The sequence below is a fragment of the Clupea harengus genome, chromosome 10 (genome assembly GCF_900700415.2).
Source record: "Clupea harengus chromosome 10, Ch_v2.0.2, whole genome shotgun sequence".
Taxonomy (NCBI): Eukaryota; Metazoa; Chordata; class Actinopteri; order Clupeiformes; family Clupeidae; genus Clupea; species Clupea harengus.
In genome coordinates this window covers 4822401-4846277 of record NC_045161.1, presented here as the reverse complement: position 1 = coordinate 4846277, position 23877 = coordinate 4822401, and the positions used below count along the sequence as shown (strand labels likewise).

Here is a 23877-nt window from a genome sequence, read left to right as displayed (position 1 = left end):
TTATAACTCATTCCCTATTTGTCTTTGTACTTTGACTTAACCCAATCATGTTCAGAGGAGATTAAAATGTCAACAATTCTTTCTGAGAGAGAACAAAAGAGAGAGAGAGAAAAGCTAAGAATGATCTTATTACTTGAAGACTATTTTTGAATAGCATTGCATTTGAATTGAGCATTCGTGCTAAAATATACCTCATCAACCTGAACTTGTTATTCTGATACAGGTATTCTAAATGAAAGTGTTCTAAATGATACTTGGTAATTGTCCCTGCTGGTGTGAAGGTGACCTAAAGCAGTGGCCATGAAGAAAATAAGGAGAGCTTCTGAAAACAATGGAGTCATTTCCTGACTCTCTCTCTCTCTGTCTCTCTCTCTCTCCCCCTCTCTCTCTCTCTCCCTCTCTCTCCATTTGTGTGTGTGTGTGTGCGTGTTTGTGTAAAAATTACTAACCTGTCAAGTTTTAAACTGCACTAGTCCAGTCTAGGGTGAGGCTACTGAGGATTAGACAAGGAATGGCCTACAGTTTCTTGAGATCGTTTTTCCACATTTACCCCTTGACTATGGAACATCTTGATCTGTTTTATTTGTTTATATATTTAAACATTTTGTTAATATGTAGATAATTTTGTTTCCACATATAATGACTGTACAGCAACTTATGTTGCATTCATAGCTTCCTACTCATTTGTTATTATATTACATTCATTTTGATTCATTTGTAGTTTCCTTTCCTTTAGTTTTGCACTCTGAACTGGGTGTAAATGTATGCAATTAAGTTGAATTCATCATCATCATCACGATGACTATAGTTGTTGTTATTAATCATGGTGATGTGTGTGTGTGTGCTTATTGTTGCAGATGTGACAGACATGGCTGTAGGATATGCTGGCATGGAAAGGGTCACGGGTCTCCGCAAGGACAGCTGCGGTAACCTCACTCTGTTGGTCAGGAAAAACAACTTGACACAAGAACAATAGCCACGGAGCCGGCAAGGTCTGCTTGCTCAAGATGCTAGTGTTTGGAAGATCATACCCTATTTAAAGATTCAAACTATCTGTCTTAATATCCCTCATCTTTTTCTTTCTTACTCTCATTCTCTCTCTCATTCTCTCTCTCTCTCTCTCTCTCTCTCTCTCTCTTACCTTCTCTGTATCTCTGTCTTTGGCACACACACACACACACACACACACACACACACACACACACACACACACACACACACACACACACACACAATCACAGGGTGCTAAGATTCTGGTTATTTTACATCTACATAGTACAGTTCCTTATTATAAGCATCTGAACATTCCTTCCATTTTGAAACGGGAACCACCAACATCCACACTGCACTGAAAACCAGATGTGTTTTGTTCAGGTGGTATTTCAGTGATTTTTATCTCAGCACTGTTTAGTTTGGCTCATGAGTGTGTGAACAAGAGGGTTATGACAACAAGCTCAATAGGATGTTAAAAGGCTATGTAGTGAATAAGTCTGTTCCCTCCAGGACTGAGCTGTGGGTCTGGATGAAGATACCTGCCCCTTGTTCCCTCCAGGACTGAGCTGTGGGTCTGGGTGAAGATACCTGCCCCTTGTTTTGGTCCGATCTGCTTAACACAGTTGATGAAAGCAAAATAGGATGAACAACGTCAAGCCCTGCATTAACAAATGCATACAAATTACATGAACCAATGGATATGGTGACATATTGCAATATATTTCAGAATCAGTTTTGACTTTTTCTTGTTCTAAAGAATTTGATTTTGAATGCATTTGTGTATGTGATCGGGGGACTTTCTGCAAATGCCTTCTCACTTAATTTAATAACCATCATTATCTCACAAATCCAATTGACTTATTTGTGTCAGCAGTGAACAGGTGTGTCATTCAGTAGTTTACAGGGTTATCAAATGGGCACCTTTCTTCACTGGTTGTCACAACCTGCAAATGCTTAACAGTGACATCTGGTGTCCCAGATTCATTGCCCCCTCCCACCGTACTCCAAATCTAACAAACTTCACCCATTAATAACATAACGTACCTATCAAGCCCAGACCAGCTCAGCTTCCAACACAGAACAGCACAAGCAAGCATGTTTTCTGCCAGTATTGATTATTAATAAATAATAATAATTATCATATTTAACTATATGTTATGTTAGGGAGGGGGGGGTTAAATAATTAACAAAAGACCAAGGAGGAGGAAATATTTCTATACTTTCTGGCAGAAAACCTAATAATTGAAAGGACAAACTAAACAGTAACAAGTTTGACATGGCGTTCTTCCAGAGTTTCCCAGGGCCAAAGGTCCTCCCAGCATTAACATCAAAACAAAGTCATGTTTCATCTCTGGCACATCTCCCATACCTAGAACCTTCTGTGCGTTTCAGCTGAAATGCATGAGGACCCCCTTCTTGAGTAAGCAGTAATGTGCCAAAGCACCCTTCTCTCTGCAGCATTCACACCAATGCATATATGTATGGCTGCGTATCTTAATACTGCATTTGCTCATGGGGTGCTTTGTGGAACTCATGTGAAAGAGCAATAGCTAATTTATGCCCCCCTCCCCACTCAGCACACACTGTGGGAGACACTGGAAGTCACCATGGAACAGGAGTGCACATTACCATAAAGCAGCACTTCTGCACCGATAGAAACTCCTGGTCAAGCCCTAGTGCATGCTGGGCCAGTGGCGTGTGGCCACCACTCCAGCTGCTTTCCAGAGAGGCTTCTGGGATCGCAGCCGCGGGCTGAGCAAACACACAGCAGACAGGAGGCCGGCGCAGGACTTCCTGTTTCTGCTGCCCACTGTTTTATTCCCGCTTGGCCCATTTCCTGCTCGTGTATCAGTTCCAGCAGCAACGCTTCCTGATCCACAGGCTCAAGAGGCCGGCAGAGTCCACCGCAGATCTGTCCATCTATCTCTCTCATACATGGAGTCCACCGCAGAACTGTCCATCTATCTCTCTCATACATGCTTATGGCAGATCTGACCTCCTCTCTGGCCTTCTCCTTCCGTCCCCTCTCTGATTTGGTTACTGCACAGCCTCCATAGGCACCTTTAGTCTCTGCCTTGATGCCCTGTCACTGTCCATATAAAACCAGTCTGACTAGTATCTTTCTCTTTTTCTCTTTCTCTTTTTCAGTGTTTCTATATGTCATTTATTCATGATAAAATTATTTTTCTCGATCTGTTTTTTTCTCATAAATACGCTCTGTTCACAAAACCACACCCATCTCCTGTCCAATATCAAAACATCCTGACTGTGGTTCTATTCCTGAGAGACTATGGCTGGTTAAAATATCATCCTCCTCTATGATATAAATAATCATAAAGGGAAAGTTGTTCTATTCCTGTGGTGATTGCCCAAGCTCTGTTGTTCAAATGACCACACAGATCCCCATTATCTTCTTCTGTTACTGTAACCACCTGGAGGAACAACATATGAGCCAACCACACAAGTTTGTGTGCCTCAATTTGACCTCTCATAACACAGAAAGGGAACCTGTTATTTCTGATACAAAATGGCAAGACATTTGAAGACAGGAATCTGTTTGTGATCAAACTTGACCTTTCGCAATATCTGTTTTTCCTTTTAACTACAAAGAAAGTCAACTGGTGTGTTGTTCTAAATATTGTTGTGAAATGATTATTTATTGTTCTGAGGGAAAACGAGCTGTCACACACTGAGCCAAAAGCCCAATGCCCCCAAAAAAGAAAAGCACCGCTACTAATAAGTCTGGCAGGAATATTACTCTTTATTATGATAACTACTTCCTTCGAGTAAACAGTGGGATGGGGGCTCAGGAGGTTTATGGACATCTTAGTCATCAGCAGACACCTCCCCTACACTCCCCTCTTGTCCACCTCATCACCACCATACTATAGCACATGTCAGCCTGTAAGGTCCAGCTGTGTTTGTGTGTGTGTGTGTGTGGGTGTGTGTGTGCTTGTCAGTGTGTGTGTGTGTGTGTGTGTGTATGTGTGTGTGTGTGTGTGTCTGTGTGTGTGTGTGTGTGTGTGTGTGTGTGTGTGTGTGTGTGTGTGTGTGTGTGTGTGTGTGTGTGTGTGTGTGTGTGTGTGCTTGTCAGTGTGTGTGTGTGTGTGTGTGTGTGTGTGTGTGTGTGTGTGCTTGTCAGTGTGTGTGTGTGTGTGTGTGTGTGTGTGTGTGCTTGTCAGTGTGTGTGTGTGTGTGTGTGTGTGTGTGTGTGTGTGTGAGGGGGGGGGGCTCCCTAGGCTGGAGGGGAAAGTAACACAGCACTGGAAATATGTCAAGGGGTCACTATAAGAGTCCATGTTAGCGTTGGTGGGAGCGGCACTTGACCAGGACACGACAGGAGACCGTGCACAGGCCACTGGCTGACTCAGGGGAACGGTCACACTACACCCGGATGGAGGACTTCCCCCTGGGCAGGCACACCTCATGTGTGACAGCACATGGAAACTAGACTGGACACTGTCAATATGAGTGAAAAGCCATGTCAGTCTCTGTGGAAACATGATTGCAGAGATAGTCTAACACAACATGAAGTATCATAAAACTGACTGAGATTTTTAAAGGTGCAACAACTCTCGTGAGATGACAAGTACAAAGTACAAGTACTTTCTCCGTCCAGAGCCTGCGTAATTCTTTACAAATGTCTTAAGATCCAATGACCAAAGTTGTATGCTTTTTCTCATGTTGCCTGTTGCACCTTTCAATCTTGGCATCTAACATATGAAAAAAGCAAAGAAAGTTGAAGAATGAATCAAGGATGTTCATCTGTGCACCGTTTGCTTTCTTAGGCGATATGATTCTCATATAAAAACAGATATATTTATTTTACAATTCATTTCTCTTGCGGAATCAGGATAGGAGCAAACTTTAAATTTCATACTAGCTTTACACATTTGACACACTTTACACAAATATTTACTGTATCTCTGGTTTGGAACAATGCTGAGCTAAAGAATATGACTTTAGTGATTCAGTCATATACAGTACATCAGTCTGCTGCATTTTACCCAAAGTCAATCGCGTTTCCTTCCAGAATCTACAGATTGCTTACAGTTGTTCAACTCACAGTTGGTAACGCTGGCAGTTGTCAATCTACGCTTCCTTCTGAGGACATTCAGTTGGCCACCTATCAGTCAAACTAATGTTACAAGCATATGTGATATTGTCGTATCAATATGGGGAGGATGTTTTTTCATGACCCAGCTACCGCATCAAGTGGTAGGAAACCATTAATATGTCACTAAGGCAGTGATACCACGGGGAGCATGGAAGTCAGGGTTTGGGATCACAGAGTATCTGCCTGTATCACAGATATCTGGCTGAAGACATTCAAGCTCTTTTTGCAGCCAGAAGAGGAGGAAAAGGAAAGAGTGTGGGAAGTGTGACACCTCTCCTTGACATGTGTGTGGTTTTGGACACTTTCTTCTGTGCAATGTGCTTAGCAGGCACTCTGTGTATGGCTATAATGTACTGCCTATGGACCCTGCGTGATATGAGTCACATTTGTTCATTTGACCCCCCATTTTCAAGACAATGTATTGGCCATTATGGCAGATTTCCACATGGAATACAGTTTGAACTATGCTATGCAGCACTATTCTAGTTTTTCTTAATTACAGTACTATAATTACAGAAATAACAATAACAAAAATTGTAAGATATGATCTAAATATGAGGCATGCCTGTATGTTTTACACATGCTAACATATTTATGACTTAATGATTTATGACATATTTAAGAAAATCTAGTAAGGCATTTACAAAACGTTTACAAGGCTACATTTGACATGGTTTGTCTAATGTACTTCAAAAAGCTTCGTGTTTGTCCCTCTCTGTGTGGTGTTTGTATCTGCTTGGGACGACGCCTGACAAGAATAACCACGGTAACAATCGAAGGTCAGTGTTGGGAGCTACGCGGGAGCGAAGGAAGTGTTGATCCCCTTGGCGTCCCCCAGCCATGAGATCTCCTTTCTTTGTTCTGTCCCTTCCTCCACCCTGCCCCTGTATCCTCCACACGAGGTCCCTCAGGCCCGCTGCTCATCATCAAAGATCTGTCTCTGTGTCTGTCGCTCGCTTGCTGCGGCCCTCCGGCCCTGGCTGACCACGTCCAGGCACAAGGGAACATCTTTCCTCAGCAAGGCCGCCTTGTTTGTTATTCCACGGAGCACTGCCGGATTACTCTTACTGTGCCACATGTATGACTGGGCTGACAGTATTATTCCACTGACTTCAGAATAAAACAAGGAGTGAGATGGGGATGAGCGATGGATGGATGGAGAGATGGATGGATGGAGAGATGGATGGATAGAGAGATGTTTGTTCGTCAGCTCTCAAACCTTGAGGAGCTTTTCCCGCCGCCACCCTGGCAAGGTGGGAAAGTGGATGCACACAAATCTGCCCCAGTGTTGTGCGGCAGGCAGCTGATGGATGGATTGTCCTGACAGTATACACAGGAGGCCCGACACTTGTTTCCCAAGCTGCCCAGTGTTTTCACCCTCTTTTATCGCGGCAGGGATTTCCTGCAGCCTCCCTGAGGTCTATCGCAGCACCCAGAGCGCTCTGGATCCCAGGCAGGGTTTCCTCCACGGGGGCCGCTTGTTCCTCCACTGAGGACCAGTGCGGAGCACCCCCCCCCCCCCCCCCCCCCCCCCTCCCAGTGCGGGGCTCTCTCTCGCCCTCCCTCCCTCACACGGAGTGGGTCAGTGCGTGTGGAAGTCTGCCAGTGCTCCTCACAATGGGTGGAAATGGGAATTTAATACAAACTTTCTCACAAGCCTTTCACAACCAAACCCCCAACACACAGGCAGAGCAAAAAAAAAGTGCCAAAACAGTGCCAGGGGTGTTTTAAGTCCTCTCTTTTGGGAGAGAGCACGGCTCAGATTGGAAATATTCTCACAGATTCACAGCTGGACTGTTTAGAAAAACATACAACTAGTTTTTTTTTATCAAACTGCAAACCCACATTACGATCATTTATACACAAACACGTCAAACAATAGCAGAACACCATAACTGCAATTGAAACATAAAATAAATATAACTTTGAAAGTATCTGACAACGGTTCAACCTCAAAGATCCCTTTTTCTCAGACAAGACTTATCCGGCCATATGCATACTGTCTGCTGACCCCAAAAAGGAAGGCATGTAAAGAAAGAAAGAAAGAGAGGGAGAGAGAATACGACTCGTCTGATGCTAGCCAACAACAGCAAGGAAAAATAATCAACAAGCCCTCCACTCTCATAATAAACTCAACACATGATTACGGCGGGACAACAAAAGGCCTCAGGGACAATAGCTACTGTTGCTTAAAGAGCGGAGCTGTACCCCAGCCAGGTCCCCGCCCTGACACAGCACACCGCATCTACACACCCTGTCTCCCAGAGCCCAGGAGCCCAGGAGCCCAGTGTCTGTGTTGACACAGTATGTGCTGCTTTTCCCCTGGGGCTTCCTCTCCTCCAACTCTAGGGCTATCCTCTCCACACACCGCCTAGCCTAGCCTAACACCACCGCTGGGTTGCTGAGGGAACACACAGTGTTCAGTCGTACCCAGTGTGACCACTTGAGAACCATAAAACATTGACCTGGCTAGTTTTTTTTAGCTTTTAGTTGTTTCCATTGAAATTCCCTACAGTATGTTTGTCATCTTTAAACGTGTGGTCTTCTTAGCCATACTGAGCCTATAGGTTTACAAAATGGATTGCTCTGTGACTGATTATCTGTGTAGCACTGAGGTCTCTGAGCAGGAGCAGCGGGGCAATGTGCATTAGAGAGGAGAGTATTCTCAAGATATCAAACGGTGTGAGTTTTGAGTGACACATATATTTGATCCGATGTATTCAGTGGTTAAGTGCCATGCATGTGAGTATACTCTATACGGCAACGGCCAGCAGTGCTTGTAACAAAAAAAAAGTCCTGTTTGTCCAGTTTAACATGCAGCAGCATGCAGTTGTTTATGGATGAGCTTTTTAAAGGTGTTTTGCAGAGGAAATAGGAAAGGCTGCTCAAGGTGATGTGCTATTTCTGGTGTGACGAACACTGATACAGGGGACTGTGGGTGACGGTGCCAAAAGGAAGACCACAAAACATTCCACACGGTCCAGTGTCTGCCTTGCTTCTTCAAAGGTCGCCATTAGAAGTGGGGGGGAAAAAAACAATAGCACACCAAGATAACCTGCTTGCCATGTGCATGCATAAGCATATAAAGATGATAGAGATGAAGGATAGCTGTGTAAAAACAATGAGTGCAAGTGCTTAGGAGAACTAGTCAGCAGAAGAATATATAGAAATGCCCATACTGTTTTTTTTTTTATCTTAGCCTATGACAAAGTGAAAACAGGAAATCCCAACAATGCCCAGTGGAGTCAACTTTGACTGCATACAGTGATGAGGAAACCAAGGGAAAGCATGAAATCAACACTTTTGCAATCCACCCACAATTGTCCGACGTGTGCTCCGGCACTCTCTTAACGACTTCAGAGAGTGTGATGCTGGATTCTCTCCGTGCAATTACAGGCCAGGCTGCACTGGCAGACATAACAAATGCAATGAAAGATTGTTCTTCATTTCCTGACACTCACTGAAGTAGTTCGGAAGAGAGGTTGGATGATCACAATGCTGCTGACATTTCCAATTGCTCTCAATCCAATAGAGCGATCTAAAGTTGAAACCCATGTGTTGTTGTTGTAAGAGCATCAGGGGAGCTGGACTCCTGGCGCACACGGACAAACCACACAAATCTCAGAGAGAGGTTTGTGTTCTGTGCACGTGTCCCCAACAGCATGTACGAGTTTTGAATCGACATTCAATCGCTAACACAGGTGAATGAACATCTGCTTCTATGCATGTCTGCATAATTAATCACACAATCTGACTTGCAACCTGTACAGGCTGAGTGACATACAGGGCAGCTGTATGGTTGGTTGGAGAGAAAGCCTGTTTTTGGCCCATGTTCTATGTGTAAAGACTTACACTTATAAATGATATACCTATTATTGTTATCATTATTATTTATATACGATTATATTATTATTATTATTATTATGAATTATAAGAGGCAAATAAGAATTATGAAAGTGAATTAATAAATGTAAAAGCAAGCATGAAATGCAAGCAAAAAAAATAACCATTACTACTGTAGGTCTCCACAAGCCATCCATCAAAATCCTATAAAACATTTTGGATGGATTTTGGTCGCTGAGTAGAGTATCCACGGCTTACAGAGCATGCTGATAACTCATGAATTGAGACCTAGTTACACTAAACATATGTTTGGATGTTGTTTCTTTTATAAGCAGATCATAGATCACTTTAGATCATCTGAATAGATCATTTCAGCAAATAATTCTACTATCATCGACGTGAATAACTTACACTCTACAGACTACAGACAACAAGTGTGCCATATTTTGATGTCAAACAGAAACAGTGTAAAGCGCCAAAATCCTCAGTCCTCTCTCCCGAACGCCGTGACGCGTTTTCCTTCCTTTCCCACCCAGAGGAGCGGAGTTTACTGAGAACACATAGCTCAGAGACTATTGAATGTCGTAGAAGCTTTTAGACTAAAAGACATCTCAGAAAATATCAGATCTTTCCTAAATGTGATAGTACGGATGTAACATTGGAATGACTGGAGATGCGCAATAACGTGCCACTCTCATTGGCACAGTGGAATAATAATCTGGAAAGCGGACTTCATACCAATTCCAAAATATTGGAATTATCGACAAATTTGTGGATTACAACAGAAAAACTGGAATTATGATTTACGTCATTTTACTTTCATGTTTTATCTCCACATCAGGTAATGATAGTTTCCGTATTTACCCGTTGCTCCTTAGTAAATGAATAAAGTCTAGTGTGTTGTTGCAATCGTCAGTCTTAAACCCGGTACTGTACACAAGAAATCTAATTCGTATGATGAAGTCTTACTCATATAGAGTGTCAGACTATACAGTTTACACACTTTGTAATGTTCAGCATTAGCTTACATTTTGTGGTGAGGGGGATGAATTTGAGAACATGCGTAGATTTTAAACGGACTAGAAATTCATTGCTGACGGGTTTGAAATCTAATCTGGTATGAACTGTAGCAACTTTAGGTAATTCTTTGTCACGCCGAACACGGACAGAACTCTTGGCTAGCTAAGATTCATTTACTACTGCTATCAGAATACTTTCTTGATTAGTAAGGGCACACGCCAGCCCACAGTATCTGAAGTGGAATGTGATCTCTTGAGATTACCAGAGCTCATCCTTGTTTCCTACCATTGTTTTGGGGTCATATGCCTAGCAATGGCATGTAGAGGAAGGGAATGGATGGAGAATGGAGAACAAGAGATTGTAAAGGAGCAGAAGCTACTGGTTGTAGACATATTGTTTTCTAGTGAAAACAACTGCACTAAAATGTCTCTCTTATTTGGAACATTAAAAATATCTGTCACTGAAATAAAAATAAAGAAAATAGTTATAATTTCTATTGATTGTGTATGTATGTAATATAATTTGGGATCATGGACAGTTGTTTTAAAGGATAATTGAATAATAGTTGATCATTGAAAATCATGAATAATAAAGGTTTAAAGGTTCTCAGTTAAAACATTGCATGGCTAAAATCATTCATATCAAGAGATATTCGTTAACATTGTCTTTTCTAGACTCTGTCATGGATCTCACCATGATGTCTAAAATCATTCATATCAAGATATATTCATTAACATTGTCTTTTCTAGATTTCACCATGATATTCATTAACATTGTCTTTTCTAGACTCTGCCATGGATCTCACCATGATTTCTAATTTGGAGCACAAGGGTCACATGCGCACCTTCACATGTGTCACTGGTGAGCGCGATCCCAGACATCTTTTGGAAATCAAGAAAGACCTCAGTATCATCAAGTATCCAAAACCACCGACCTTCAAAGTGAATAAAGTGGCCAGTGCGGCCACCAGTGAGGTGGTGGCATCTGGCTTTAGCAATAACAATATAGAGCAAATAGGCATTTTTTATTGCCATTCCACCCATGACTCCAACCGCCATACTGTGACTTTTATCAGCAACAACAAAGGTAGGAGGGAGCTTTGACAATGGTTAAGACAAACTTCAAATTATGTTTTGTCACTCTATTTGTGTCATAGTAAACATCTTTTATTTACATGAAACACAGGAGTGTTGGTCCCAGCGCAACTCTCCGTGACAGCCAATAAGGGAGGTTCGGTGGAATTGGTCATACATATCCATAACACAGACAGGAAAGAAGAGATCACGTGGAAACACAATGGTAATAATATGTTCTCTTTCCTCCAAGTAAACAAAAATAATATTTTGTGGGCTGCGTATTGCTTTTTGGACTAAGTGGTTAAACTCAGAAATGCCATACTGCTCCTCTATGTCCTGGTTACCTCAAGGCCTGATTTCATAAGCTGATCAACCACCATTTTAGGTAACTTCTACTACACAACACATGTGCAAGAACGTGTAAACAATACAGCAAGGCTGACCTTAAACCACGTCACCGAGGAGAGTGCCGGCATCTACAGTGCCAACTTCATTGGTGACAGTATGGTATTTGGTACCAGTATGAGACTCATTGTGAGAGGTACGAAGCATTCCCCATCCTACACCGTACTCAGCGCCAGTCGCCACACCACTGCGTGTAGATGATACATGTTGATGCCGGAGCTGAGGCTAACCACCCTGTTGTGTGAATGTCCTAGTTTGCCCAGGCAAGAAGTGGGGGCCCCACTGTGACCAGGAGTGCCCCGAGTGCCTCAACGGGGGGATGTGTCACGACAAGAGTGGAGACTGCATCTGCCCACCAGGGTTCATGGGAATGCGCTGTGAGACAGGTGGGTGTGGGGACCACAACTACAAAGGCTTGTTTGGTGAGAACCAGGTGTGAGACAGGACACGGAGCTAGAACCATGTGTGAGACAGGAACCATGTGTGAGACAGGACACAGAGCTGATCTAGAACCATGTGTGAGACAGCTAGAGCCATATGTGAGAAAGGAATCATGTGTGAGACAGGAACCATGTGTGAGACAGCTAGAACCATGTGTGAGACAGCTAGAACCATGTGTGAGACAGGAACCATGTGTGAGACAGCTAGAACCATGTGTGAGACAGCTAGAACCATGTGTGAGACAGGAACCATGTGTGAGACAGCTAGAACCATGTGTGAGACAGGAACCATGTGTGAGACAGGACATGGAGCTGTCTCCCACAAAGCTGGCGAGGGATCACACCCTCTCCCGCTGTATTGTTTATACCTGAGTAATCAAGGTCCATTGTTTATAATGTTCTTGTGCATCCTAAAATGTCACTGTGTGGTCATCTGCAGCATGCCAGGAGGGGAAGTTTGGTCACAACTGTCAGGAATCATGTAATAAGATGATGAACTGCAAGGGATTGGGTTTCTGCCTGTTGGACCCTTACGGATGCACCTGTGCCAGTGGATGGCACGGAGCTCTCTGCAATGAAAGTAAGATCAGCTTTACCATCTAGAGCATACAGTGTATGCGGCAAATCTGCTGAAACTCTTGCTGAGGTTTTTGAACTGACTGTGTAGAGTACCTCATTAGTTCATAATAATTTATTTAATGAGGGAGTTGGATAGATATCGTCCAAGTTGGGCACTATATTCTCACTCACTCGTTATCACAGGATGAGTGGAGATTATTCAGTAAGATTTCAACTTGTTTGAAAAAGTGACTCAGCCACTAATGCCTTCTGACAGAATGTCCTGATGGTATGTATGGAGCGGACTGTCGGCTGCGCTGTGACTGCAAGAACGGGGGAACCTGCAGCCCCTACAGCGGGTGCCAGTGCCAGACAGGGTGGCAGGGGCAGCACTGCGAGAAGTCAGGTGAGAAATCAACTTCAGCTTAGACACCTCATGCAGTAATGGGAGAGGATCAGGAGACCTGCCATTTTAGATTTTTCACAGGGTAGGACTCACATCCACATGAGTTCATATTAAAACAAATATGACTTTGATTACACAAACTACACCACCCCCACACAGTGTGTAGTTTACGGTGCAGTGTGCGGTTGCTGTCAAATGGCATTCATCAGTCCTGAGGACCTCAGGCTGCTTGTGTTTGGTTTAGTCTGTGCTCATTACTCCTGCTGGTTTATTGCCTTCCTGTTGTTTTTAACACTCATCAGACACTCCTGCATCTGATACCCAGATGCTTGGTAAAGACTTTGATTTGATGTGGTTAATTAGACCTTACAAAGGCTATGTTAAAATACTGTATGACAAGAAACCAACTAAACATAGGAATGGCACTTAGTATATTTGTTTAACTATACACTATATCAGTATTATATAGTAGTACTGATATTTCCGTTTCTGAAGAGTAAGTACTGACATGCAATGTCGCTTGGATTTAATTCACACACAGCACAAGTCAGAGTCTCTGTACTGTGAATTGCTTTCATTACAAGGTTACTTTGATTACCTGATGAGTACATTTCTAAATGTAAAGCAGTCTCAGGTGTTCAGCTGTCTGGTTGTCTTGCTCTGCTCTTCCAGAGCACGCCCCTCAGATCATTGAGATGGCCAGCAACCTGGAGTGGAACCTGAACTCAAGTCCAACCATCACATGCTCTGCCTCGGGCAACCCCCCGCCCAGGCACATGAGCATAGTGCTACGCAAGCTGGACAGCACGGAACTTCAGGTAAAATGTGTGTGTGTGTGTGTGTGTGTGTGTGTGTGTGTGTGTATATGTGTGTGTGTGTGTGTGTGTGTGTGTGTGTGTGTGTGTGTGTGTGTGTGTGTGTGTGTGTGTGTGTGTGTGTGTGTGTGTGTGTGTGTGTGTGTGTGTGTGTGTGCAGGGAGGTGGGTGGGTGTAGTCCTATTCTATTTGATATTAATTGCAAGCATTAACAGATTTTGTCCATGTTTTGTCATCAGCCTATCCACACGACCACAAACTCGAACAAGAGCACTGCCCATTTTGAGATCCCACGCTTGAACGCAGAGCATGGGGGCCTGTGGGAGTGCAGGGTGTCGACCAACGGTGGGCAGGACTCACGCAAGTTCAATCTAACTGTCAAAGGTGAGCAAAGATTTGGCTAATGTTTCATAATGATCAAAAATATTTCTTTCAGTACTTTTACTGAAATGGACAAAAAATGTCCGACAGAAATGTCAAATGACAGAAATGATTATTACAAAATTTTATGAAAAGACACATTTAAAGATGAATGGCATTATAGTCTATTGTCTTGCTATTGTCACCTCTAATTCAGGGGTGAACATACATTATCTCAATAAACTATCATGGCAGTTATACCCCTTCTTTCTTCGCTCTGCTCTCATGGTACATGTCAAATCCTATAGGGTTGACAGATACTGGGATAGGATATCACCTCTTGTGACAGAATCTGTATTCTTGATCCTTTCTCTTTTTCTACTCAGAACCACCATGTCCTACCACACCTCCAAAACTGCTGGAGAAGAAGAGCAAGCAGCTTGTGGTGATGCCCGTGGACACCTACAGAGGAGACGGACCCATCATCTCCACCAAACTCCTCTACAAACCCATGGACTCGGGGGACTCCTTCTCCTCCATTAGGGGTGAGTTCATGCGGAAGGCTCACTGAAGACATTGTGCCATTATGCTTGTTTGGCCTACACTCTAGTACTTACTAGTAGGAATAGCTGGTCCCAAGTAGTGATGAAAGTAATGGGGAAAAATCGCATGTTGTTTTACGGTGATTTATTGTACAGTTTTACTAAAGCATGACCTAATAAAGTCCTGCCCTTGGATTAGTTAGTCTTGCGGAGCTGGTTGCTTCTGAAGGCAACCCTTAAGAAATTTGGTCTATGCAAGAGTGGCAACAATTAGCAATTCAAGATTAAAATGTAGACATGGTTTCTCATGAAGTGAAGTTCTCATGAATCTCTCCCTGTGACACAAGGAAATAGTAAACGTAAAGGAAATGCCTGTGCATCGACACAAATGTTTTTCTATTGAAAACACAAATCATTTGTTTACACATTAAGGACCCATCAGATATCCCTTGTCTCTTTCCCTTTACTCCAGTGTACAGCAGTGAGCCCATCAGACTGATGTACCTGCAGCCCTCCACAAGGTATCTCGTGAGGGTCCAGCTCACCAGGCCTGGAGAGGGAGGAGAGGGGGACATGGGACCAGAGGCCATCATGGAGACTGACTGTCCAGGTACTAGACGTCAAAACCTGTCCAATAAATGCTACAGTGTACAAATCCAGGGCAGTCAGGGCAAGAGTGTGTAGTGAGTATAGTACGCTATATTGGTCAGTGTAGAGCAGAGAGGAAGAATCTTGGCATCTTAACTCATTCCATTTTGTTGGCCTGCTAGCTAGCAGCAGTGTTTAGCTGTGTGTCCTTCGAGTCGCACTGCTAGCTGCTCGCTTGGCAACCAGTTGGGTCGTGTCTACTACCGCGCACTTGTGCACTTCAAACACTGACTTTCAGTGCTTAGGGCGTTCACACTGACAGAACCAGCAGAATTCAGGGTACCCGGATGGCGCACTGCAAACGGTAAAAAAATGCAGTGTGAAACGATGGACACTACTCGCCCTAAACGGGCGCCATCTTGGCTACGTAGCGGAAGAGGAGGAGCCCTTTCGGCAGCTTTTCAGTTTGGAAAGTTGGCTGACTGACGCCTCGCAAATCACTTCAACCATTATTGCTGGTTACAATAACTGTGTTATCTGATAGTACAGTATCTATTTCTCGGTAACTTAAAAAAATCTAAGCAAGAAAACGCCAAAAGATGTACATTTACATACAAAACACGGCCGTCAGCGGAGATTGGTCCTCCATCTTTGTTTAAAATGTCCAGTTGGCCGGAGGAAGCCGGCGCACAGATTTATGGGTAAAAGGCTTGCACATTTGCGTCCGTCAATGTTCCATTTGAGACAACACTAATCAGCGACAGAACGCACCACAGATGTAAGTGCTTAGTGTGCACTACACACTGTATTGCAGTGTACTTCGTAAAGTGCGCGGTAGTAGACATAGCTTTGGACTGTAAACGGATAGTTTGCCTGCTAGGTGCAAGTAGTTCTGCTAGCTGCTGGAGAATAAGCGGGAAGTGACCCAACCTGTCTGTGAGTGACCCAGGAGGAATGGCGGACTGCCTCTGACTGCATGTTCTGTGTCGTCAGAGCCCACGGCCAGGCCAGAGATCGATTTCAGCTCACTGGAGGGCCGTAACGCCACCGTCAGGTGGTCTCTGCCCAGAAGCCACGGCTCAGCCACCGGCTTTTTAGTTGAGTTCTCCGGAGCCACAGGGAGGAAGCTGTGGGAGAAGCACATCCTGCTCAGTGTGCACTCCATCAATCTCCACAGCCTGGAGTACCACCAGGACTACCGCGTGGTCGTCCGCTTGGTCAACTGTGGCAGTCTCGGGCCAGCCTCAAAGCCATACATCCTCCGTGTCAACAGCCAGGGTAACACTCCCCCCCTTTAACCATCCACGGCAGTGCCACTCTGGGCCGCCGCACTCAGAGGCCTGGGAGAGCTGCCTGTATGCTTTCTCCCCAGGTCCAATTCTGTAGGTGCATACTGAGACTCTGAGAGAATAGAGCGAAAAATCTCAGGGACTGAGGAAGATAGTCATTTTCATGATAGTCATTTCAAAAGTTACTAAATTACAGTAAAGGCTAAATTTCAGATTTACAAAAGCAAGTGCAGGAAAAGGAACTTGAATTAGAATGTATGTGTAATCAAAGAGCATCCCCCCCCTCTTGTAGTAACCTGTATGTGCCGTTTCGTGCCATTCCAGGACCCTCTTCACCAAGGAACGTTCGTGTTGAGCCCATTTCCTTCAACGCGGTGCGAGTCCAGTGGCAGCCTCCAGAGGACCCCAACGGGGGCATCATTAAGTACACCATCGAGTACCAACCTGTTGGCCAAGGGAGCCTGCACCTCTGGGTGGACACAGATGATGGCAATAAGACCACCAAGGAAATCAACGTCCTCAATGGCAGCACCAACTACCTGTTCAGGGTCAGGGCATCTTCGAAGGTGCCTGGTGAATGGAGCAAGTTTGTGGAAGCCAGGACCCAAGGAGATGGTGAGTGTCCTGCAGAAAGAAAGAACATAAATAACCTTTTGTTTATCATTACACAGGGTGTGAAGGATTTGTAAGGTTATTTGGAAAAGTGCTGTTAAGACAACCTTAATACCGCTTTGTCAGGGAATGCACTTTTTGTTTTGTATTAACAAAGCCTATGTCAGTGGCATTAGCAATGGGACAATAAGAGTAGCAAAGTTGTTGTAGTTGTTCAAGAGACAGTAAGGTGTTTTGCCTAAAACTAGCTAGCTAACTAGCTAACATCCAACCACCAACAACAGCTTAGCACTGATAAAAGCTATCTAGTTTGCTAACTGATGTATATTTGATGATGTCATTTTCAGGTTCTATGCCAGCATTACTACATAGTGCACTAGTGGCTAGACTGGAGGGTTAGAGGAAATATCAGGTGTGGCTATCTCCCGTTCACATAACGCCGTACCATTAAATTGAATTTGAGGGTGTTATAAAAACTAGATACTCATAAAAACGGAGTTTAAATTAGATTTGCCTTTTAAAGAAACACAATGCAACAATTTGACACTTTTTGAGGTATGGTTTTATAGGCACCTTGTTTTGGTACCATCCTCTAATTCATTTTGACTGCATATGGTCATGTGAAGGACAGATACACACCACTAGCCATCTAGGATATGCCCTATGTAGTTCTGTGTTCCGGGCTAAAACACCCTGCAAAAATGGAAGAAAAGCTTTCACAGCATGACATTGCCAGCTATACTGCCAAAATACACCAGTTAATGTGTTGGCAAGCTGCTATCTGTGACAACTGGGCTGTTAGTGGTGTTTGCAAAGTTTTTGCATGCCTTTTAGGTAGTTAGCTTGCTAGTTTTGGAACAGAACTCCTTATTGCTGCTTTAAAAGGAAAACATCTACACAATAGGTGGTTATATGAATGTAAGCAGGAGAGCACCTGTCTGTGTCAAGCATCTTCAGTCTCTTCAGAGTCTCTTCATAGTATAGCCTAATGTGCTAGAAAATCTCACCCTCACGCTCAGTTGTCTATTGAGAGGTATACAATACTTGTTTTACAATACTTATTGTCATGTAGAGCTAACTCTAATGTATTGTAGACCATATTGTGATTCATAGACGGTGGATGATGCCCCTCTGCTTGCACTGACACAATAAACCATCTTGCTGCAGGTACGCCCAGCTTCACTCCAACCACCCAGGGAGTGGTGAAGCCGGGAGGAGACAGCTACCAGCTCCTGGTGGCGGTGGTGGGCTCAGTCACCGTCACCTGCGTCACCATCCTCCTGGCCCTCCTGGTCCTCTTCTGCATACGCAAAAGTCTGCTCAAGCGTCGGCGCACTTTCACCTACCAGTCTGGATCGGTAAGCAGCCCACTGCTATCTGCATAGTACTCTCACACACACACACACACACACACACACACACACACACACACACACACACACACACACACACACACACACACACACACACACACACACACACACACACACACACACACACACACACACACACACAGGCAAACCTGCACTATAATGTCTTTGTCTCTGCACCTGCTCAGGGGGAGGAGACCATTCTGCAGTTCAACTCAGGTACCCTGACGCTGACCAGGCGCCCAAAGCCCAACCCAGAGCCTTTGACCTACCCCATTCTTGACTGGGATGACATCAAGTTTGAGGATGTCATCGGCGAGGGCAACTTTGGCCAAGTGATCAAGGCCATGATCAAGAACAAGGACGGCAATAAGATGAGCGCTGCCATAAAAATGCTGAAAGGTGAATCATGAGAGAGACACACAGAAAACACACACATACACATACATAAAATATATATTATATATAAAACATATATACATACAAGATTTTAACCGTATGTCTCTCTCTCTCTACTCCTCTATGTGTGTGTGTGCACGTCTGTGTCCCTTTTGTTTTTCTTGACTAGAGTTTGCCTCTGAGAACGATCACAGAGACTTTGCAGGAGAGCTGGAGGTTCTTTGTAAGCTTGGCCAGCACACCAACATTATTAACCTCATTGGTGCCTGTGAGAATAGAGGTGAGAGCGCCATCCTGTGGGTATTTCTGGTACTTAGACATAGTCAACCAAAACTGGAGTTACGACATTACAGACAAGCTGTACATGATGATCAATCTTTGTCTTGATTTTGTTAATCTTTTGGTGTGCAAGCCTGCAGGAAAGACCTGCTCTCTTTATAGTGGGCTTGAAATTTAAATTCCATTCTTTTTTGGCACATCATCATTGGTACTGTTAGCGGAATCTGGACAGTCATGTTTTTTTTGTATGTTCCTTTGCCATTATTTACACAAACCTTCATATAACAGTACATGGAACCAGAGTGAACCCTGAGAAGAAGGAAATCCCTATTTGACTCACCGCACAGCTCCACTAAATACAGATTAGATTATTGCATACGTGTACTGAGAGGAGGCCTTGGATAGAGGGTGTATCTGAACAGTATTTGCTTAAGACATTTGTTTAGATGCATGCTCCATCCAAGAGGTATTCTGAGAGCACTCTTTCTTTACCACATTCAGAGTTGTCTGACATACTTGTACATTCACAGGGTACCTCTACATTGCCATTGAGTACGCACCTTTCGGGAACCTGCTGGACTTCCTGAGAAAGAGCCGTGTCTTGGAGACAGACCCGGCCTTCGCCAAAGAGCACGGCACTGCCTCCACTCTCACCTCCCAACAGCTGCTTCAGTTTGCCGTTGATGTGGCAAATGGCATGCATTACCTTAGCGACAAACAGGTACGGCCTTGTGGCTGGTGTTACGGGGAGCATGTATGTAGTGCTGTTTGAAATACAGCACAGGTATTGGAGAAGGGCACTATTTAATGAGATGAAGGCTAGAATGCTAGATGTGTTTATGAATGTATTTTAATGATTTCATTTTACGAGACAAATCGTTTTTTTTACTACAAGTTTAGGTGGGCAAAACATCTCATAGGATAACACTATCAGCTAGGGCACTGTGTAGATCTTAATGTGATGCTGATTTAAAACCTTGTATGGCCTCTCTTCTCTGTCTCCAGTTTATCCACAGAGATTTAGCTGCCAGAAATGTGCTGGTCGGGGAGAACCTGGTTGCCAAGATTGCTGATTTTGGTTTGTCTCGAGGAGAGGAGGTGTATGTCAAGAAAACTATGGTGAGTGCGCCAATAGATTTCGAGATTTGACAGGTATCACATTTCTTGCTTAGAAATAGCGATTTCCCCGTGGAATTGTAGCAGTGCATGTACTGTATGTTCAGCATTCGCCAGCAGGGGTCAGAAGAGGGCCAGTGACTTCAGAAGGATATTAGTACCATTGCTGAGGGCTCCACTCTGCTACCATAAAAAACACCAACATTTGTAACTGAAAGTTTATTTGTAGCAAAGTTTAATTGTATTATGTCTTAAATAGAAAGTGTGTGTGTGCATGAGTATGAATTATTAAATTCCACAATTATCTCTTTCTTCCTCTCTCAGGGGAGATTGCCTGTGCGATGGATGGCCATAGAGTCTCTGAATTACAGTGTCTACACCACAAAGAGTGATGTGTGAGTGTCTGGGACATCATCGATTCCCCCAAAAGTTGTCTTTGATTTATAACACAACTGTGTAACTGTCCGTTTAAACTCAGCAGTGTTTCATTTATTTCTGTCATGGCCCTGATTTGCCGGTGAACAAAGCATTCATATGCTGACCTTGGAAGGGGATCCTGCACAGAAATCTAAATGTAATTTCACACTAATGTGAATGTTAGCAAAGATCTTTTCATTTTCTTTGTGGAACCTAATCAGGACCCCACCAAGGCTGTGTTTTCCCAGGCAGCCCAAACCAATATTAAGGAGTGTTTGTCCTCAGTTGCCCTTGATAACAGCATGAGCCAAACGTGTAAAAAAAAAAAAATAGCTAAAAGCTGAGGTGGCGGTTTGGTCTGCAGTATCACAACATATTAAACAAAGCACTAAACGATGTCATAGAGTGACCTCGAAATAGCCGTGTAAACAACAATTCATATTCCACTACAAAATGTACTATTCCACGCCCGATAAATGAGTGCAAAGGAACTGATAAAGTAAGCAAGGAAGTTGGATATGTAGACATACTTTGCCACAAGCCTGCAAACCCCCTGTCAAAAACCTATTTTTATAGCCATGAGAACTGAGTGTTCTACAACCAAAGGAAGTTGGTGCCCCAAGGGTTGCCACCTCTTATTATACGTGACACTCAATTCAATATCACAGTAGACACAGAGACGAACAAACAAACAAACCGTTTAGATGTTTAAAGCAAATTAAGTCGTAAAATCAAAAATATCGAATAGTAGCAAAACACTTTGTTTGTCTTGTCAAGTACACAAACCCACTCTCACATATTATTTCTCTCTCTCTCCCTCTCTCTGTCTCTGTCTATCTCTCTCGTCCATCTCACTGTTTCTTCACCTGCCTTAGGTGGTCTTTTGGGGTCCTTCTCTGGGAGATTGTCAGCTTAGGTGAGCAAATGTCTGTCTTCTACAAATGTCTCTTGTCTTTTTTTTTCAGTTTAGCGATACTAAGCTGACCATTTTTCCACTACTATAATGCACACCAAGGGGGATCTGATAGTGAGAACTGGCCTTGAGAAACAAGGATGATTATGATTATAACTTTAGGGAAAAAGGAAGTTTGCGTGCTTATGATGCTCATGTTGGCTCTGCTGGTATGGGTGTCATTATCAGTCTTTCCACATCTCTGTCTGTCGCTCTTAGGTGGAACACCATACTGTGGGATGACCTGTGCAGAGCTCTATGAGAAGCTCCCACAGGGATTCCGAATGGAGAAACCTAAAAACTGTGACGATGAAGTGTAAATATACCCCCTCACACATCCTCACACAGACTCCACTGCAAGACCAAGCTTAGCGTTATCGTGTGTATATTTAAAACGGTTGACTAATTCCTTGATGCTGGCTAAATACATGTAATCCCAGAAACTGTGTGCGCATTGTGAGGAGCGACATTAAAATGTACATAAAAACAGTTGTTGACAATCACGTAAAATAACACGGATGAGGCTGATCTTGTAATCAAATCGGTCCAATGACTCTGAGGTGAGAGCTGAGGGTGGTTTGTCTCCTCAGATATGAGCTAATGCGACAGTGCTGGAGAGATCGGCCGTACGAGCGACCACCATTCTCACAGATCTCTGTGCAACTTACCAGGATGCAAGAGGCAAGGAAGGTGAGGGACAAAACTCAACAGTTGAACGTAACAATTCAATTATTTACTTTCATCACGAGCTACACACTTATATCCAAAGAAACATACCAGTAAGGCTGAACTCAAGTGTTGAAGTCTGACATTTTAATAAGTTTAATAAGTCCATTAATTGGCCAAAATGAGGAAGCACAGATCGCTTATATTAATCACACATGATATACTGTTTGGTCACAGCACAGTCAATCTAGGCAAGAACTATGGATATCAGTACAATATAATATGCAATTCAAGTAATGTTTCCCATTATCAGTATGCTCAAAACCTCACGTGTACATTTTCAGTCACTTGTCTTCTTTGCAGTATATTACTGTATTAGTGTGGCAGTACCCAGGCAATACTTCCTATAACTGTCTTTATATTTCACAGGCCTATGTGAACATGGCGCTCTTCGAGAACTTCACCTACGCCGGCATAGACGCCACTGCTGAAGAAGCCTGACTACCAGCCCCCCCAGACCCTGAGAGGGTGCGCTGCTCGGGGAGGGGGCGTCGTGGCCGGACACCGCGCTACTGCCACCCCCCTGCAGCTCATGCCGAGGTCCATAACCGGCGCTCCACTCGGACCACCTGGCTCTAGACAGCAAACTGTGAAAGGACACTGACTCTCGGGGGGGTCTCAGGGCCTCTCTGTGGAGCTGTCTGCCTCAGGTGCTGTGGATGGTTCTTGCCTCAGGAGCGTCAGAACATGGATAGGACTTCTCAAGCAACTCCCTGTGTTTGTGTAGTTGCCAGGCAACAGGGTCTGGGGGGGGTACTCTGGTCACGAAACTCTGCTGTCCCCAACTATGGGCGACTTTTTCCGTTATCTGAGATCAACAGCATGGACATACGTTGGATAACACTTGACTCAAATCGGCAGAGGTGACTAAAGTCTCACAATGTAGCACTTAAGATAAATGGCATATACAAAGTATACTGTATGAATGTATGTACTGTATGTTCTCTTCCTTCCTTCTGACTTGTGTATGCACTATAAAAGGCTTTGAAGCATATTATCTTACTGTACGGAGCCTTGTATACCATTTGAAGAAACGCAGACCAATTCCATTTCTCATGAACTGTATTATGGATGGAATTGGGATTCTTTTGAGTAGAGAATTTAGGCTGCCTATTTTTTAGAGATATTTTAGTACCAAAAAGTAAATGTTCTCATGAATTTTCTTAATTAAATGATCTTTGTTGTGACTGGCCTCACTACAAAGAGAAATCAATGAACTCCTCTGCAACATTATGTTTTGTTTTTTTTGTAAGTGATGCATGATTTGATTAGATGATACGAATTTGTTGTGTCTGTGGTGAAATGAGCAAGAGCCAGTTGTGCAAGAGCTTATTGGTAGTGTTATCTACTTCTGAGACATAAGAACACTGAATTGTTGAATTGTTACTGACTGTTATTGATACTGTATTTGGACGCAATACAGCGCGCCAATGCTTCCCCTGCTGTTCAAGAACTCAGATTCTATGATCCATGCAGGATCTCCTGTACCAATTGGTCTTCTTGCTCAATGTTATAGTAACTGCCTGCCATATAGAATCCATTATCACCCACTTG

The 23877-nt window shown here is 43.7% G+C and overlaps 1 protein-coding gene and 1 long non-coding RNA gene across 3 annotated transcripts in view; both read left to right on the top strand.

Moving 5' to 3' along the window:
* Positions 1-1699, top strand: part of LOC116222133 — a 7297-nt gene extending 5598 nt beyond the window's left edge. The window contains exons 2-3 of the long non-coding RNA XR_004164483.1: positions 858-926; positions 1504-1699. This is a non-coding gene — a long non-coding RNA (uncharacterized LOC116222133). The remainder of the gene's footprint in view (positions 1-857; positions 927-1503) is intronic.
* Positions 1700-9434: 7735 nt separating this feature from the next.
* On the top strand, positions 9435-23540 carry tie1 (tyrosine kinase with immunoglobulin-like and EGF-like domains 1). 2 transcript variants are annotated; one of them, XM_031575068.2, is made up of 23 exons: positions 9435-9794; positions 10760-11059; positions 11159-11272; positions 11435-11590; positions 11709-11840; positions 12334-12474; positions 12730-12858; positions 13531-13676; positions 13913-14057; positions 14420-14578; positions 15048-15185; positions 16157-16441; positions 16777-17067; positions 18232-18422; positions 18623-18836; positions 19003-19113; positions 19643-19833; positions 20118-20231; positions 20553-20623; positions 21521-21561; positions 21817-21913; positions 22188-22287; positions 22693-23540. In XM_031575068.2, exons 1-23 carry the CDS (start codon positions 9752-9754, stop codon positions 22762-22764), a joined length of 3381 nt encoding a protein of 1126 aa, XP_031430928.1. In that variant the 5' UTR covers positions 9435-9751; the 3' UTR covers positions 22765-23540. The 2 variants fall into 2 exon arrangements, with proteins under 2 accessions (XP_031430928.1, XP_031430929.1); XM_031575069.2 differs by lacking the exon at positions 16157-16441 and having other exon boundaries at positions 9438-9794.
* Positions 23541-23877: the final 337 nt, after the last annotated feature.